Genomic DNA, 15,311 nt, shown 5'->3' with positions numbered 1-15,311 from the left:
AGCTCCTGTTCTCAGAGACAGGCAGAGTGAGACTATGGAACAGCAATCCAGAGACATTTTAAAACACAGAAGACAGACGGTCATATTTCCACTTTGGAAACACTAGGACAGAGCAGACATATGTAGAGCTGGATGCAATTGACCTCAATGCACATATGCTGTGCAATGCAACAATCAGCTGGACTCCTGGCTCCTGTGCAGCACAATCTGTCCATATACACATCTGAGTTCACTAGGTTGCCTGTGGACCTTTGATTATGAGCCAATCCAAATCTCCCTCTTTACACCCATCCCCCTATGTACCCCTGCCTCCCAGATCAATAAACAGAGGTCACATAAATTAAGGGGAAGTCCAATCTTATTTTGTAATTGCACTAGAGAGCATGTAGTTGGCATCCATCAGCTGTGTACGACAAAGTCAAGTAGCAGAGCAGCAGAGGATGCAGATGTTCCCACTGCAGGTGTGACTTTGATTGAAAATGTGACATTTCACAAATACCTGTACGCAGGCAATCCCATTTCTGAAGAAGAGAGGGTACAATATCATCTGATTTCACCAAGAATATGACCAAGTAATTACTTTAGTACTGATGTGTGAGCAATCTCCATGTTGAACATGTCCATTGCAGGGCAGGCCCGTTATTTCCCTGCACAGCTGGTCACCGTCTCATGTAATTATTATAGGAGAGATGAGGAGAGCAGAAAATTTATATCGACATTTAGGGGTCAGAGTTGTGTCTCCGGTGTCAGCAGAGTAAATGGTTTGTTTAGTGGTTAGGATCACACTGAAACACAGCACCTCCAAGAGGGCCAAACTGCATGCTGCAGCTCTCATCTAAAAAAACAAACCATGCAAATCCCCTACTGTTCGTTGGTAATAATCAGATTGCCATCAAACATGTAATTAAAGGGTTTCTTCTGTACGTCTGAGGTCACACTGAGGTCACACTATACATTTGCAAATCATCTCACCACTCAAACAGTACAGTATTTTGCTGTGTCTAGGAAGAGACTAGGAAGGAAAAAGACTGAAAAGTGGAAAGAAGGCTGTTAATGAGGAATTTAAACAAATGTTCTCTGCTGTCTAACTGGTATGTTGTCCTAAGGGATCAGGCATTGGACCACCTGTGGTCTTAATCTAGACTTCTTTATTCATCCACATATCTCACCATCCCACCTCCCACAGCTCACTACTGATGATTTGTGGCTGTGTGCATGTAAGGCCTAGCTAAAGGGCTTATCCTGCACACTGGTTCAAAACATTATCAGTTTATTATCATTGTACATGTAGGTTTGAACCACAGATAGTGAGCAACATCCCTTCTTCATCATTCGTCCTGATGGTTGCATTTCCATCACGCAAGACTGCCAAAGGACCTGTTATATGCATGAAATGTTTTGGAAAAAAAGGGAAACTGCAATAATAATAATTCCCTATCAGCTGACACACTACTGAGTAGCTAACATTAGCATTTAGTTTCAAGCTGGCATTTGGCCACAAGGGCCATTACAGAAATATGCAAACACAATCAGGACCCTCAGTCACATGCCTAATGAATAAAGGCAATACATTGACAAAGGCTAAAAAACATACGCAGCATCCTTGGTTTGCTTCCAAGAATTATGATTTAATGATTTTATTCTTTTGATCATCATAAAGTAGGTAAAGCTTCAACTGCAAAACAAAGTAAAACATGTACATATTTGTGTAAATAATAATATTAGCATCATTGAATTTCAAGCTGAAGGACGAAACTAATTCCCTTTGTTGTGCAAATCACATTTTTTAATTCAAATTTGCTTCTGATGTATTAAAACAGTAGGCCTATTTACTACAGGAGTCCAGTTTTCAAATCTATCTCCACAGCAGATCATTATAGATGTTCTGTTCTTTTCTTTTTGTTCAGTAATAACATTAAAACACAGTCTACGCTAGGAGCTCTGTTGGAACAGTATTGCTTCGAGCTAAATTCAGACTACAGCATGCTAACAAGCAATGCTGATGTCTGAAATGAAAATGAAAATGTTAATGTGCTGATGTTTTGGCAGGTCTGTTTACCATGTTCGCCATATTAGTTTAGCATGTTTTGCATGTAGATTTATACTTTTTATTATTGCCATAAAACAGTGTTGGGGGTAATTGTTTTGGTACAGCATGGTAGCTCAGTTTCACTGCAAAACGAAATACAGAAAGAAAAAAAAACACAGGCGCCATAAACCATTTGATCACAAACCAAAGTGTGTATCTAATGATGGCGATAGATGAAAAGGGATTACCAATTTATTACAATTCATCCTGAGGGTAACATCAATATCAGCACCAAATTTCGTGGCAATCCAGACTGAAAAATCACAATGGTTCATGAGATATTTCAATCTGGACAAAAGTGGTGGACCAGCCAACCTACAGACCATGTTTATTGTCCAGACATTACCATCTAAAGAACTAACATGGCTACAAACACTGCAAAGGGCTCTAATGTCTGCAAATTTGCCGTGCAGTGTCACAATAAAAGATATCATTCTGCAATCTAATGTTTTTATTTATTTATCTTTTGACCAAAGACAGCTCACTCTACTTTTGAGTATTTACTCTCTAAAACTCTAAAAGTCAGAGACCCAAAATAGGTTTGTACTTACTGCACCACTTTTCTCTTGACAATCACCCTTGGTGCTCAGTTACGGTTTTCTTCTACATCTGTTACGTTTTTCTGTGTAACAGCTTCAGATTTTACTCCCTGATGAAGTGTGTCCACCAGGCAGCTCTTTTTCAATTAGCGGCTCTCAGCATGCTCATCAACACCCAGCAGTGTGCACCTGAAAATAATACGTCAAATGGTCCTCACGTTGAACAAAATCCCATTTAAAACACAGCTTGCTGAGTGTGGAATATAATGCTGCTGTAAGGTTAAATTTACAAAACAGAGGACAAAGCAATGAGTGGGTGTTTTCTTTCTGCCCCCCTGAGCCACCAGATGTTGCTGTAGTGCAGGAACAGCCAGCTGAGACTCACAAGGGGGCTGATCGGTATCTGGAATAAAAAAGCTGCAAAACAGGTATTTCTTCTTGCACTCTTAAGCATTTTGGAGTTGCAAAGACAAACACATGAAAAGGTTTGACTAATATTAAATATGGCATGACACCATGAAGTTCAGGACAGGTGGTACATCTGGTTCCAGTGAGAAAAATGCAAAGCCAGAAAGGATGAGCTGTTGCCACTATGGCCAATGACAATTCTCAGCCTGGATTTAGAAAAAAGCATTGGGTTTGTTTCTCCCTCACTAAGAGCTCAGCCATATGTGGAATTTCTCATCTGTGTGTATTTTCAGTATTTACAGGTTTGCTGGATAATAACCACACACGCCCACATAACACTATCTGTCATCTGTCTGAACATGAACAGTCCTCCTAGTAACGCCCCTCTAACTGTGTCAGCCAGTTCACTGTATATTCACTTGGAATGGGTTGTTCAGATCCATTACTTCAGTAATACCTGAGTGTAAAAATACTATTCAAAATCGTACATAAGCAAAAGTACGAAATTATTATTACAAAAATGTACTTTAAGCGGGAGTGCAGGACTTTTACATATAAATGCCAAACGAATTGACACAATGCTAATTTGGCTTCTCACACCACGTAAATCTCTTAGTATCCAATGTCCGTGCATCCCTATCCGGATACTGGGAAATACAGATATTGGATGCTGGCCTGATACTGATCAGATGGCTGGACTGGGTATCGGTGACAAGCGGGCCAATCTATGGGGGCCGATCTATCTAGCAGTGTGCCGGTAGACCCGGGTATTTGGCTAGGAGAGCTAACATAGCATGTAGGAAGCTAAAAACAAGGGGTCAGCAGTTTGGAGGCATTTCACGATTGATCAAGCCTGATGTTGCCTTACACAGAAAAGAATGATTCCCAGTCTTTTCCTCACAAAAAGGAATACTGCTGATTCATTTTACACCGATATCGGATCTGTACTTGGCATTGGCCGATGACCAAAGCCCACCTATTGGTATCGGTACCGAGATTAAATAACTAATACTAGAGTTGTGTTTTATACCAACCAGCAATGATTGGTTTGCCAGAGCTGAAGCCGATATGAGTTATAAGCACATATCAACGGTGTTGTGTAATTACTCTCACTGTCAGAAGGGGGAAACAAAAGTTCAGTAATGCAGGTATAAATTTATAAAAATAAGTATTCATTATGCAGAATGGGTCATTTGTTACACTATTGAATTATCATTGTCTTTACATTCATGTGTAAGTAGCAGATTAATGTTGTATGCGGTGAAGATGAAATTCTTTTCACTAGTTTGTACACTGTTTGGTATTTAAATTTATATTAAAGCATCATATATTAAACCCATCATATCTCTTGTATGTAAAATCTTAATCTGCAAAGTGGTTGTTGGATGAATGTAGTGTGGTAAAAATTTCAATACTTGCACCTCTGAATGTACCAGTAAGTAATTATAAAATATAGCTTCAATTGGAAATCATCAGTTAAAGTACAAGTACCTGCAATTGGATAAACTGTAAAAGATTATCATGGAACATTGAGAGCAGCAGGGGTCAACTGTGTGATTTACAGGAATAACAACTGTTAGATAAAAAGTAATGACTACGATGGTATCAGTATTGGTTGAACAAAGAACGAGTCTCAATCCAATCAGAGGGGATCCATTGTTGTTCACAGATGTTCGAATGTCAAAAGAAAGCTAAAACTACCAATCAAACTGTCTGGTTATGCTTCTCAGGTTTGAATATTTTCCTGTTTTCTTAGTCTTTGGGTTGGACTTTTGGTTGGCCAAAACATCAACTTTGGCATTGGAGATTTTGATGAACATTTTTTAATATTTTCTCTGATATTTTATAAAACAAGCAGTTCTGTCAAGAAAACAGTTAATAATGAATAAAATAAATCTTAGCTGCAGCACTAGTGAAGGATAGATGATCTGTGGAAGATTTAAAATGCCTAAATTAAAACACATCAAACAAAGAAATAAAGTGAAATACATCACACTACACATTGTCATGTACGTGTATGTATGGATTTACTGTGTCACAATTAAGTGAAAAACATGTTAAAATGGCAGTAGTTTAGCTTTTTGTCTTTAATAAGGGAATGAACTGTTGATGAATTTCCCATGAGATGTTAAAATCAGATCACCAGAAAACACGAAAAATAAGGTATGTATGTATTAAGGCACCATCATTTTAATTCTTTGTTTGATTGGTTTTACATTAGGCAATTTAAAAAGGCTGCTTCTGATTTACTGTATTTTTCAACAAACAAAGAAAAGTATTAGTAAACCTAATTCCTGTCCATCTTTATTTTGCATTCTTTTAAAGTTGACTTGACTGATTATACAGTATATTATTTACTTATAATTCAAACAAACCAAATGAAAGAAAGGGCTGACAGTGGAAATAAAGCTGTCAGCTGAACTTTCATACAGGTACAGTGTGCAGGAAAGAGGAAATATTCTACTGCAACAAAACCACTTTTAGCTTGTGACAATCATTAACCCTGTAAACACCCTGTTGGTTGAATATCAGACTCCTAAAGGGGTCTCCTGTAGTTGAAATGACACAAAACATAGCTGACAGGAGCATTTCTTAACATATACATCTTCATGACCGTTGGGCTCAGTCGATGACACATTGCCAACTCCTCACAACGTTATCACATCTGATGTCATCGTGATATCTCAAAGCCCCGCCAGGTCCTGACTTGCTCTGGTCGATGGGGCTGACATGGTTGGAATGCCTCGGAGGGAGTGTCTCGCCTTGTTGTCCTAGAAACCGCCTGGCTGTACAACTGTAGCTCCTGTGATGAAACTGTGCACATGGACAAGAGTCGCTTCAAATGTGTTATGACCTGTTCCTCTCCTTCCTCTTTATTGTGTCTTGACCTGAAACTCAGACAGGAGAGGGGGTTTACATTCCACAGCTGCTTGCTTCCTGTTTCAGTTTCAGGCACATTTGAGGGGCCACAAACATCACCAGTTTGAATCAAGGCAATAAATAATCTCCTACATGTGTTTCACTGCTCTCTAATTACTGTAACTCCCTTCCTGTGCTCCCTCAAACTGCACTGTTCTCCAGGATTTTATCATCCCTCCCTCCCTCCCTGCCTCCTAATCCCGTCTCGTTCTTTAGTGGTAGACGGAGAAATCTGGAGAATTCTTTTCAGTGACCACACCAAACTCTCCAGTCACATGTGCTCATTTTCCTTCCCGTCCTTCTCCTAAATAAGGACTTACAATTTGATTGGGGAAAAAGAGAAAGAGCAAGGAGGCGGGTCATAGAGTGAAATAAGAGGACCTGAAGGCGTATCTCTCTCTCTCTCTTTCTTTCTTGCTCCGTTTCTGTTGAATCGGGTGAAGTCATATACATCAGACAGGTTTGCTGGATTTATCTTGGCAGTCCTAGACAGAGCACTCTGCACTGTGTTGTAAGGAAGAAGAAGAGCGGGAACACAACAACACAAGCTTAAACCCACCTGTATTCACCTGAAAGCTACTACACAAAGTAAGTCAATACTCCTCTGACTGTTTTTGCTTGGCTTCATGCATCTTTCTCAGTTCTCTGATTTCTCACTAGCAGTCAAAAGATTTCTTTGTTGCTTTGAGCTTGTGGTGAACTATGTGCAGGACCATGAAAAAAAGAGGTGTAACCTATTCTCTCTGTCTCCTTCCCTCGTACTCAGAATAAGACTAAACGCTGAGTTAATGTTTAGTTATTTCTGTGTGGATTAGATGCCTTCTGAATGACCCACTAGTCTTGTAAATTCTTGTGTTTCTTATCTACCTTTGCACTCAGCACTCTTCTGAGGGGCTCACGGCAAAATGTGAGGCCTCACAGCTTCAGAGGTTCAGCCTCTTACAAATCTGTCAACAGATAGCCTTTAACATGTAGCCTAATAATATGTAATTTTCTAGTTTAATATGCGCTCTGAACACCACGCTGCTAGTTCAGGATATGGCAGTAAAACTCAGCATGTGTTTGCGTCACATATGTTGTCACAGTTGCTTTGTACTGTGAGATACTGGGCTGATTTCACTATCTTCAGTGATAAGGTAGAAATACAGCGCTGAATTAACAGTCTGGGTCAGCAGCAGCTGGGACTGTGCAGGATAAAGGGAAATGTGGCCTTTAACACAGTAAGAAATAATCATGTGAACTAGTTTATCAGTTTAGATTTAGAAACTTTCAGCACAACCTTTCAGCCTTTTGTAGAGCTCAATGAATCACAGATCAAATTATGAGTCAAGATGGTGTTAAATTGACTCAGGAAGTAACTACTGATGATGCGGTTTTATGCAGCCCTGTTGCAATAACAAGAAAGTTGTGAAATATCTTGGAACGGATGACTTCAAGTTACTATGATACAAAAGTTGAAGAATTTGGGTGGAGCGGTTTATGTATGTTGCATCTCAGTAAGACCCTTAACACTTAAAATGGCACACAGTAGCTGATCAGTGGGCAAACATAGAGGGGAGTGTTTGCTGAAAGTGGTGCCCAGGTATTAAAGGGTGTCAATGTGTAAAGGTAAAGCAGAGGATTCCTGGAAATGCTCATGTTTCGTTTGTGCGAAAGTAACAAAGTTAGTGCACAAACAATGGTAAAAGGTAAAATATTTATAAGAGATGGCAGTGTTATTTGTACTGCAGCTGAGGTGGTCTGCATTGAGGTTTACCTTGAAACAAATACTACGTGAAAGTATGTGTCAAACACAGTCACATTACAGAAGCCACAAAGCTAATTTGGTGTGTGGTGACATGTTGAGCGCTGAAGCCCTGAAGTGCACAGAGTAAAGGTCCATTTAGAAAAGATGTAGAATCCTAATCTCATTGTAACACATTTATCACTCCTTTACAAATATATATTGATTGAAAACGAAAATGTGGCTCATGCATGCTCTTTGCCAGAGCATGCATGAGCCACATTTTCGTTTTCAATGCAATGCAACAACTAATTTATGATATTTATTTTCTATATTTAGTCACAGCAGCAACCTCGGAAGCACCCACAGCTGCATATCAACATTCTGGTTTCTGTGGGAGTTGTAGCTGTGACTCTGATTACAAGATGTTCCCAGTCACTGCAAGGCCGCTCCCAGTTGCTTTATTAAGTGCACAGGACTACATAATCTTCCAAAAAACACACACGACTACACATGTGAATGGCTATTATGCTAGTTTGCTACAACAATCACATTCACAGTAAGATCAGAGCTGCAGAAGGTAGATGTGCTTGAAATGCACAGTGCAGAGCGGCAGTGGCATGACCAAACTTGTGACATCCAATCAGCAATTTACGTGAGTAGTAAAGAGATCAAAGTGCAGGTTAGACTAAGTGTTAAACTGAAAGAGTAGACTCTCTGATCGACCCTCATCGTTCCCTTCATGCAGAAATAAGCCCTGATGTTTGCAGCTGCTGGATGCTTCTTTGATTGAGAAAGAGACTGTTCAGTAGTTGATTTCAGTTGAGTTCAAGAGATGTTTAGATATTTACTTCCCCCTTGTGCTTTTGGAATAGCTTAGCGGCCAGGAAGGCGCTTCTCCTCCACATGCCCATATAACCACTGCAACCTCAATGAACAATGACAATGAACAACAGACACAAGTGTGATATATGGCAGCTACGGCTCCAGTGTGGAATGGTTAGACACAATGAAATTTGTCAGACTGATCTGTAAAAACAACAACTTCAGCATGGCGGTTAACACATACCGTCTCATACTTTAATGATTTAACAGGCTTGGAGGAGTTATTTTTTTTCTCAAAGGCCATTACCATGGTGAACAACAGTGTGTTGTTCTGTTTAGCCCTTTGTACACATAACTACCTTTGTCATGGAGAGAGGAAGGAAGTGACAGCTGAATGAGCAAACAGGATGCACGGAGCAGGGCAGTTCTGCTGAAGCCAACAGGAAGCTCATACTGCATTAATAAGTGAGATAGGCTATCCATAATTACTTACAGAGGAGAGCAGAGTTGTAATATTGAAGACATTATTAAGCATTTTCAACTTCCATAGTACAAAATGTTATTAAATAATGACACAGATGTGGTCTGAATAATGGGAAAACAAATAAATCTGGTTGTTTAATAAACTACTAAGTTATTAAAAATGTCATCAAATAATTATTATTAATAAAGAAGAGGAAAAGGCCCATTCAAATTAAATGTGCTCTGCTGTATTATAGAAAAGCAGACACACACACGTATACATATTTATACAGCCAGTAGACCAGTTAGCTTAGCTTAGGATAAAGACTGGAAACGGGAAAAAAGCAAGCCTCGGTCTGTCCATAGGTAACAAAACTCACTAATTAACATGTGATATCTTATTTGCTTAATCCTTACAAAAACCAAAGTGTAAAAGTGGCAATTCACACTTTTAGGGGGATTAGTGAGTGGTATCGTTCTTCTCATCCGAATCTCTGCCAGAAAGCGAATAATTACATTTCCCAAAATGTAGAACAATTCCATGCACCATCAGCACTAGATACCTGTTTTCAACACTTACAACCTCAAGTAACCAAAGTTTGAATAGTAAAACAGCCCCTTGAACAAGAGAGAAGCAATCAAAACTTGCTCACTTTAGAAAAATGTCCTCATTCTGAAACTAATTTGTTCTCTCAAAAGGCAGAACACACAATAGAAACACATTCCTGCACACATAAGGATAAGAGTGGTTAAAATCCTATTTGTTCTGACTGCAGGCCAGGACTGTGGGTGTGGACAGGGCAGGGATTTATATGTTGTTGTATCTATCAAATATACATATTGAAAAGGACACAATACTATCTAACACTTTCCCTCCCAACAGGATCAGCATGGCAAACAAAGGTCCTTCCTATGGTCTGAGCCGTGAGGTACAGAGCAAGATTGATAAGAAATACGACCCGGAACTGGAGGAAAGGTTGGTGGAGTGGATCATCACCCAGTGCGGCTCTGGAGCTGGCCGGCCTAAGCCAGGCAAGACCGAATTCCAAAACTGGCTCAAGGATGGATGTGTGAGTGTTGGGTTTGCACAAGTGTAAATGCAGCATTGTAATTGGCATTGTGTGCAGTATGCTTAGAGGGATCTGCTTCTTCCCCGTGTGTCTAGCTGCTTTGTGAGCTCATCAACAGCCTGTCCGGACCTAACAAGCCGATCAAGACCATCAAGAGTTCCGGCATGGCATTTAAGCAGATGGAACAAATATCCATGTTCCTTAAAGCTGCAGAAAACTATGGAGTCACCAAAACTGACATGTTTCAGACTGTAGACCTCTTTGAAGGTAAGCAACCAGTAGAACTTGTCTGCATTATTACAACAGGGTGTTGTTAATTGTTTTCCAGACATAAGCAAGGAAACAAAGCTGTATTCAGTGGTGGAGAGCAGAGGTCACGGTCTCTTCCTGTACTTTGTGTGTTTGCTCTGTTCATGTGAAATTGTTGCATGTCTACAGGCAAGGATCTGGCTGCTGTCCAGAGGACCCTGATGGCTCTGGGTAGTTTGGCTGTCACAAAGAATGATGGGTGTTACAAAGGAGACCCGAGCTGGTTCCATAAGTAAGTTTGAGTGTTTCACCGCCCCCAATATATGAGCTAGTCTCACTGTAAAAAGAGATTGTGGACTGAGATGTGTGTGTGTTTGCATGGGTGCAGGAAGTCCCAGGAGAACAGGAGAGATTTCTCAGAGGAACAGCTGACCGAAGGCAGAAATGTCATCGGCCTGCAAATGGGCACAAATAAAGGAGCATCTCAAGCTGGAATGACAGGCTACGGACGACCCAGGCAGATCATCAACAATAATCCATGAATCCGAGCAGTGCTTAAACCCTCCTCCAAGACACTCCTTCTGCTGCCCACTGAAATTTCAGCGAGGACGGAGAAACTCTGACTCTGACTCTACGGCCACGAGGAGAAATGTAACTTGACTGTTTTTAAGACTAAACTGGACCAAAACACGGACCAAACAAGAACATGTGCACATATAGATAACATACTTCATGTTGAGCACACATACCGAACATAAATAGATACCTTTAACAGTACAAGTAAAGAATTAGACGGAGCATTTTACATAGTAAACTGTAAATATTTTTTATTAAAGGGTCATTCCAGTTGTTTTGCATGTATTAACCCACTACCTAAAAATCTAATTTGTGTTACATTACTGCAAATCATAAGATTTTAGATTGCCTAACCTACAGACCTTGTGAGTTTTCACTTAATTTCAGTTCACTTTAAAAATCAACTTGCAGACACTTGTAACTTGCTAGAGAGAAGTAATTCATCACATTCAACATTTAGTTTGTTTTATCCTTCAACAGCTGCATAATTGCAGCATGCAGCCAGGAAGTCTCCCTGATGACACATTCAAGGACACTCAGATGTCTGAGAATTTATAATGGATGAACCATCCAATTACCATTATTTATGTTAAACATTGTTTGCTTCTTGGTTATTTGCCAGCATTGCTCTTCTGACAACGTAGAGCTGTCAAGTCTTGGACATTACCACCAAGGAGAGTTTAGAAAATCTTTACATAAACAGAACAAAACAGCTATAATGCAACTTTAACAATAAAATATGATAAAGAGAAAAATGACCTAATTGTTAAATGTGATAGATGGCCCATCTCTAGGGTTTGGGGTAGAGTTAGTTTTAATTTTCATTTATGGTGTACTGGAATTAACTAAAACAAGTGGCAGCCTGGAAGGTAAGAAGTGTAGAGTGATGTGGTTTACAATAATGTTAAGCTCAAAATCTAATAGATTACAGCAAGCAAATCCAAGCAGTCATATGTAATCTGAGAAAGTGAATTGCCTGGTTTAAAAAAAAAAAAAAAAGAAATTTTATGAAAAACATAAAATACAGTCATGTGTGTTTTACCTGCTCCGTAATACAATCAGCAGTTAGATACTCCCATCTAACTAATTTCTAATCAAAAATGTTGTTCTTTTTAGAGTTGAATTCATCATATATAATGACAATGGTTTTGAAATAAAGGTCGATTTACATGTAAAGAAGCCTCTTGTGTGATGAATAGATGAACCAAGACAGTGGTAAGCTTTGTGCACATCTACTGATAATACTATTGATGGCACACTGTGCAAACATCACTGTGCTGTGTGTCTTCACAGCCTGGTCGAACCAGGTAAACATAGAAAGAGATGAACTAATGTACATAGCAACCCATAATAAGCATGTCAGAGTGTCTGCATGTAACTACAGCACAACACCCAGCCTTGTTTGCTTTAAACCTGAGCTGTACTCCACACAGCGATAAGCACATAAAAAAAGGCAATCTGCTCAAAGGTGGGAGGAGAGAGAAAACGATGGGAGGGAGTGATGATGGGTGGGGATAAAGCCTGGATTTTTCCTGGCCGGACTTTGCCTGGTTAGATGGAACAAGAGAAACAAGGGGGATTCAGAGGGGGACTATCACCATCTCCTGCCAAGGTTTTGTTTATACTGTGTTTTTGCTTGAGTACTGACTAAGCTGTTCAGCATGAACTGTCTCAGAAAAAGGCCGGGATGGAGAAGAAAAGCAGGAAGGTGAAGACAGAAAAAGAATAAAGTTAGGTATGATGAGAGAAAGAAATTCTAAAGAAGCAACAGGAAGGAGTGGTGCTAAAAAGAAATGTCCAGATGGAGCCGAACACAGGAGATTATGGACGGTTGGGGTCAGAAGGAGTACAGGTCAACGCAGAACAGAGGACTTAAGAAATCTGAGAGCATTTCCAAAAAAGGAGTGATCATTGCAGAGGGAGGGCAAAGACTTCCTTTTCCTCTTCCTTTTTATATTTGGTCTGTTAACAGGAAATTGTGTGTATAGAGTAATCAGTATGTTTTAAATTCTTGAGAAACAACTCCAAATTTAGGTAATAGGCAGCCTGTGCAAGTGATAGCATATTCTTTTGTTTGGTTTCTTTGATTAATTAGTTTCACTATAAATACATTGGAAAACTGCTCTGTCCTGTCCTATCCTGTCCTGAATACAAAACTTGCTCTACTGTTGATGAAGCTGCGGTACATCAGTCTCTGCGGGGCAGGGCTGTCCATATCAGCTGGAGTTAAGATCATTACAATTGTCAAAAAGTGTTTATTGTGACATATTTTTCACACTACGACTGGTGTGCATAAGTGAGATCTTTGAGCCTCACAATAATCAACACATCTGTGAGTTTTTCTCAAGCGGCCATTAAAAAAAACAGAGCAGATTTTGATAGATACATTTAAATTATTCATATATGTGGTTTTAATAGAGTTTAATTGGCATTAAGCACTTTGTCAACATTTGAGGATTGTGATAGCAAGGAAACAAATTGATTACACTGTTGTTTCATCGCGTTTCAGGAGATAAAAGTTGATGTGGGGAAAGATGTGATTCCTTTATCGTTAATTTTGTCAGGAACACTGATGACTTACACATTATCTGTTGACCAACTGGGCTAACAACCTTTAGCTTATATATTTTCCTCCCTGATTTAGCAATCTTATCAGCTGTTATTTGTTACACTGTAGTGAGGTGCAATTTATTAATGATTTATTGACAAATCGGTTAAGTGACTCATGATTACCTTACATTAACGAGACTGAAAACTACAGTTCTAATCTATCTCAATCTTTTTAACATTTCTACAACTAATTTTAAGTAGAGCAGGAGCACCTGGCTCCTTTGACTTATTTTTTCATTCCATTAGGGTTTAAATAAAAGTGTGGAAACACCAACACACCATTGGCCTCACTGCAGTGGAATGTACTTTGCTGCCATACAGGGGCATAACTGGGGCGACGATTAGCCTTGAGGTTAAAGAAGTGGCCTTTTGACTGGAGAGACGCCAGTTTGAACCCTTAGACTCTCTGAAAATATGAATGGGGAAGATGATGTAACACCGTCTCCTCCTTTAACAGCGACCACTGTGCTGTTGAGCAAGGTTAGGAGGGTGTAGGCCTCACTGCTCCAGCGGCTCCAGTAGACAGCGGACTTCATTAACACCCAAAAGCCAAAATTCAGGAAACATATTACTCTGTTCAACATGAAGTTCTCAAAATAAGCTTTCACTTGTGGCTCAAGACGGAAGGATACAATGTTGCACACTTGAAAACAATGGACAGAGAAGAAATATTTTTTTCTACCAATGTACAATACCATAAAATATAGGGCCCCTGATGTGTAACTTCTGAGTCACCATACAAAGTCACGTCATATAGTTCAAGGCCCAAATATGAACCTGTCAGGCTGAACTGAAGTAGCCATGTCCAAGCCTCAAGACTCAAATAGTTGAAATGGCCTTTCAGTCTGATTATCAGGCTAGAGTTAATGTTACTGTTAGTAAAGTCACTAAGATAGGACACTGATTAAGGCATTTGAGTGACGTAGTGGAAAAAAGCTTTCATCCGCTGCTGCAGAGGCCTGACTTCAATTTCTGGCAGTGGTGCTACTGGGTTGGCCAAGTGCCCCAATATGTTTGCTTCTAACATTCAACCGACAAAGCCCTCTAGTGGCTGTAGAAATTTAGACAGAAGCAAAGGAGTCAGGTGACGATATAAAGGGACAACGTCTGCACACCTAACCAAACCATAACCATAGCATTGTCACATCATAAAACTGATTTATATTTCCAGATTCGTTTTGGAAGTCACACAGAAATTCTGCCATCCTGCTGATAATGCTGTCAGATCACAAAACACTTCTATGTGTTATTCTAGAGGGCATGGACAAGCTACGTACTTAGTCGTTTAATTCGGAGGATTTGTTGTAACTGGCAGTGTTAGCGGGTGGGGTGGAAAGTCAGTGAGGGATAATGTCGCAGCAATAGTGACTCCTAATGGCTGCATTATCTCATGCAGTCTCATTCGTACTCCCTTTACAGGCGAAGACTCACCACAAGGTTAACTAGAAGCTGCTTTGTTTCTGTTTGCCACCGAGATCAATAATGAACTTTAAATTTAAACTTTTAAGCCAACATTGAAGAGAAATCATTTGAACTGGTGCTCTAAAATGTATCTATTATTCCATAACAACTGAGCATACTGCACTCCATCAGCTGATGAGGATTGAAGCTCGGGGATAGCTACTAACGGATTTTGTGGTGAGATTGTTTTCGCAAGTGACACATTTAGTTAAAAAATATATGTTGGTCCCTTGCATCCAACAGTTATATTTCACATGGTATGATGTTCTTGTATAGGGTATAAATACAAGCTTTCATACTCCAAAGGTACAATACTGCTCCAGTTTATTCTGAGAGCACAAGAGATTTCTTCAGTGACCCTAACAGGAGCACCTTTTCCC

At 39.7% G+C, this 15,311-nt stretch overlaps 1 protein-coding gene across 1 annotated transcript in view; it reads left to right on the top strand.

Annotated features, from left to right (window-relative positions):
- LOC123963773 (gap junction delta-2 protein-like) overlaps positions 1–12,036 on the top strand; it is a 34,090-nt gene extending 22,054 nt beyond the window's left edge. Inside the window, exons 4-7 of the mRNA XM_046040815.1 lie at positions 9,849–10,035; positions 10,131–10,302; positions 10,474–10,576; positions 10,673–12,036. Coding sequence (XP_045896771.1) covers positions 9,849–10,035; positions 10,131–10,302; positions 10,474–10,576; positions 10,673–10,826 — 616 coding nt within the window. The 3' untranslated portion in view covers positions 10,827–12,036. The remainder of the gene's footprint in view (positions 1–9,848; positions 10,036–10,130; positions 10,303–10,473; positions 10,577–10,672) is intronic.
- The last annotated feature ends 3,275 nt before the right edge of the window (positions 12,037–15,311 follow it).

The sequence above is a fragment of the Micropterus dolomieu genome, linkage group LG23, assembly GCF_021292245.1.
Source record: "Micropterus dolomieu isolate WLL.071019.BEF.003 ecotype Adirondacks linkage group LG23, ASM2129224v1, whole genome shotgun sequence".
Lineage (NCBI taxonomy): Eukaryota > Metazoa > Chordata > Actinopteri > Centrarchiformes > Centrarchidae > Micropterus > Micropterus dolomieu.
The sequence above is the reverse complement of the archived record's forward strand: the minus strand, read 5'-3'. Positions and strand labels throughout refer to the sequence as shown.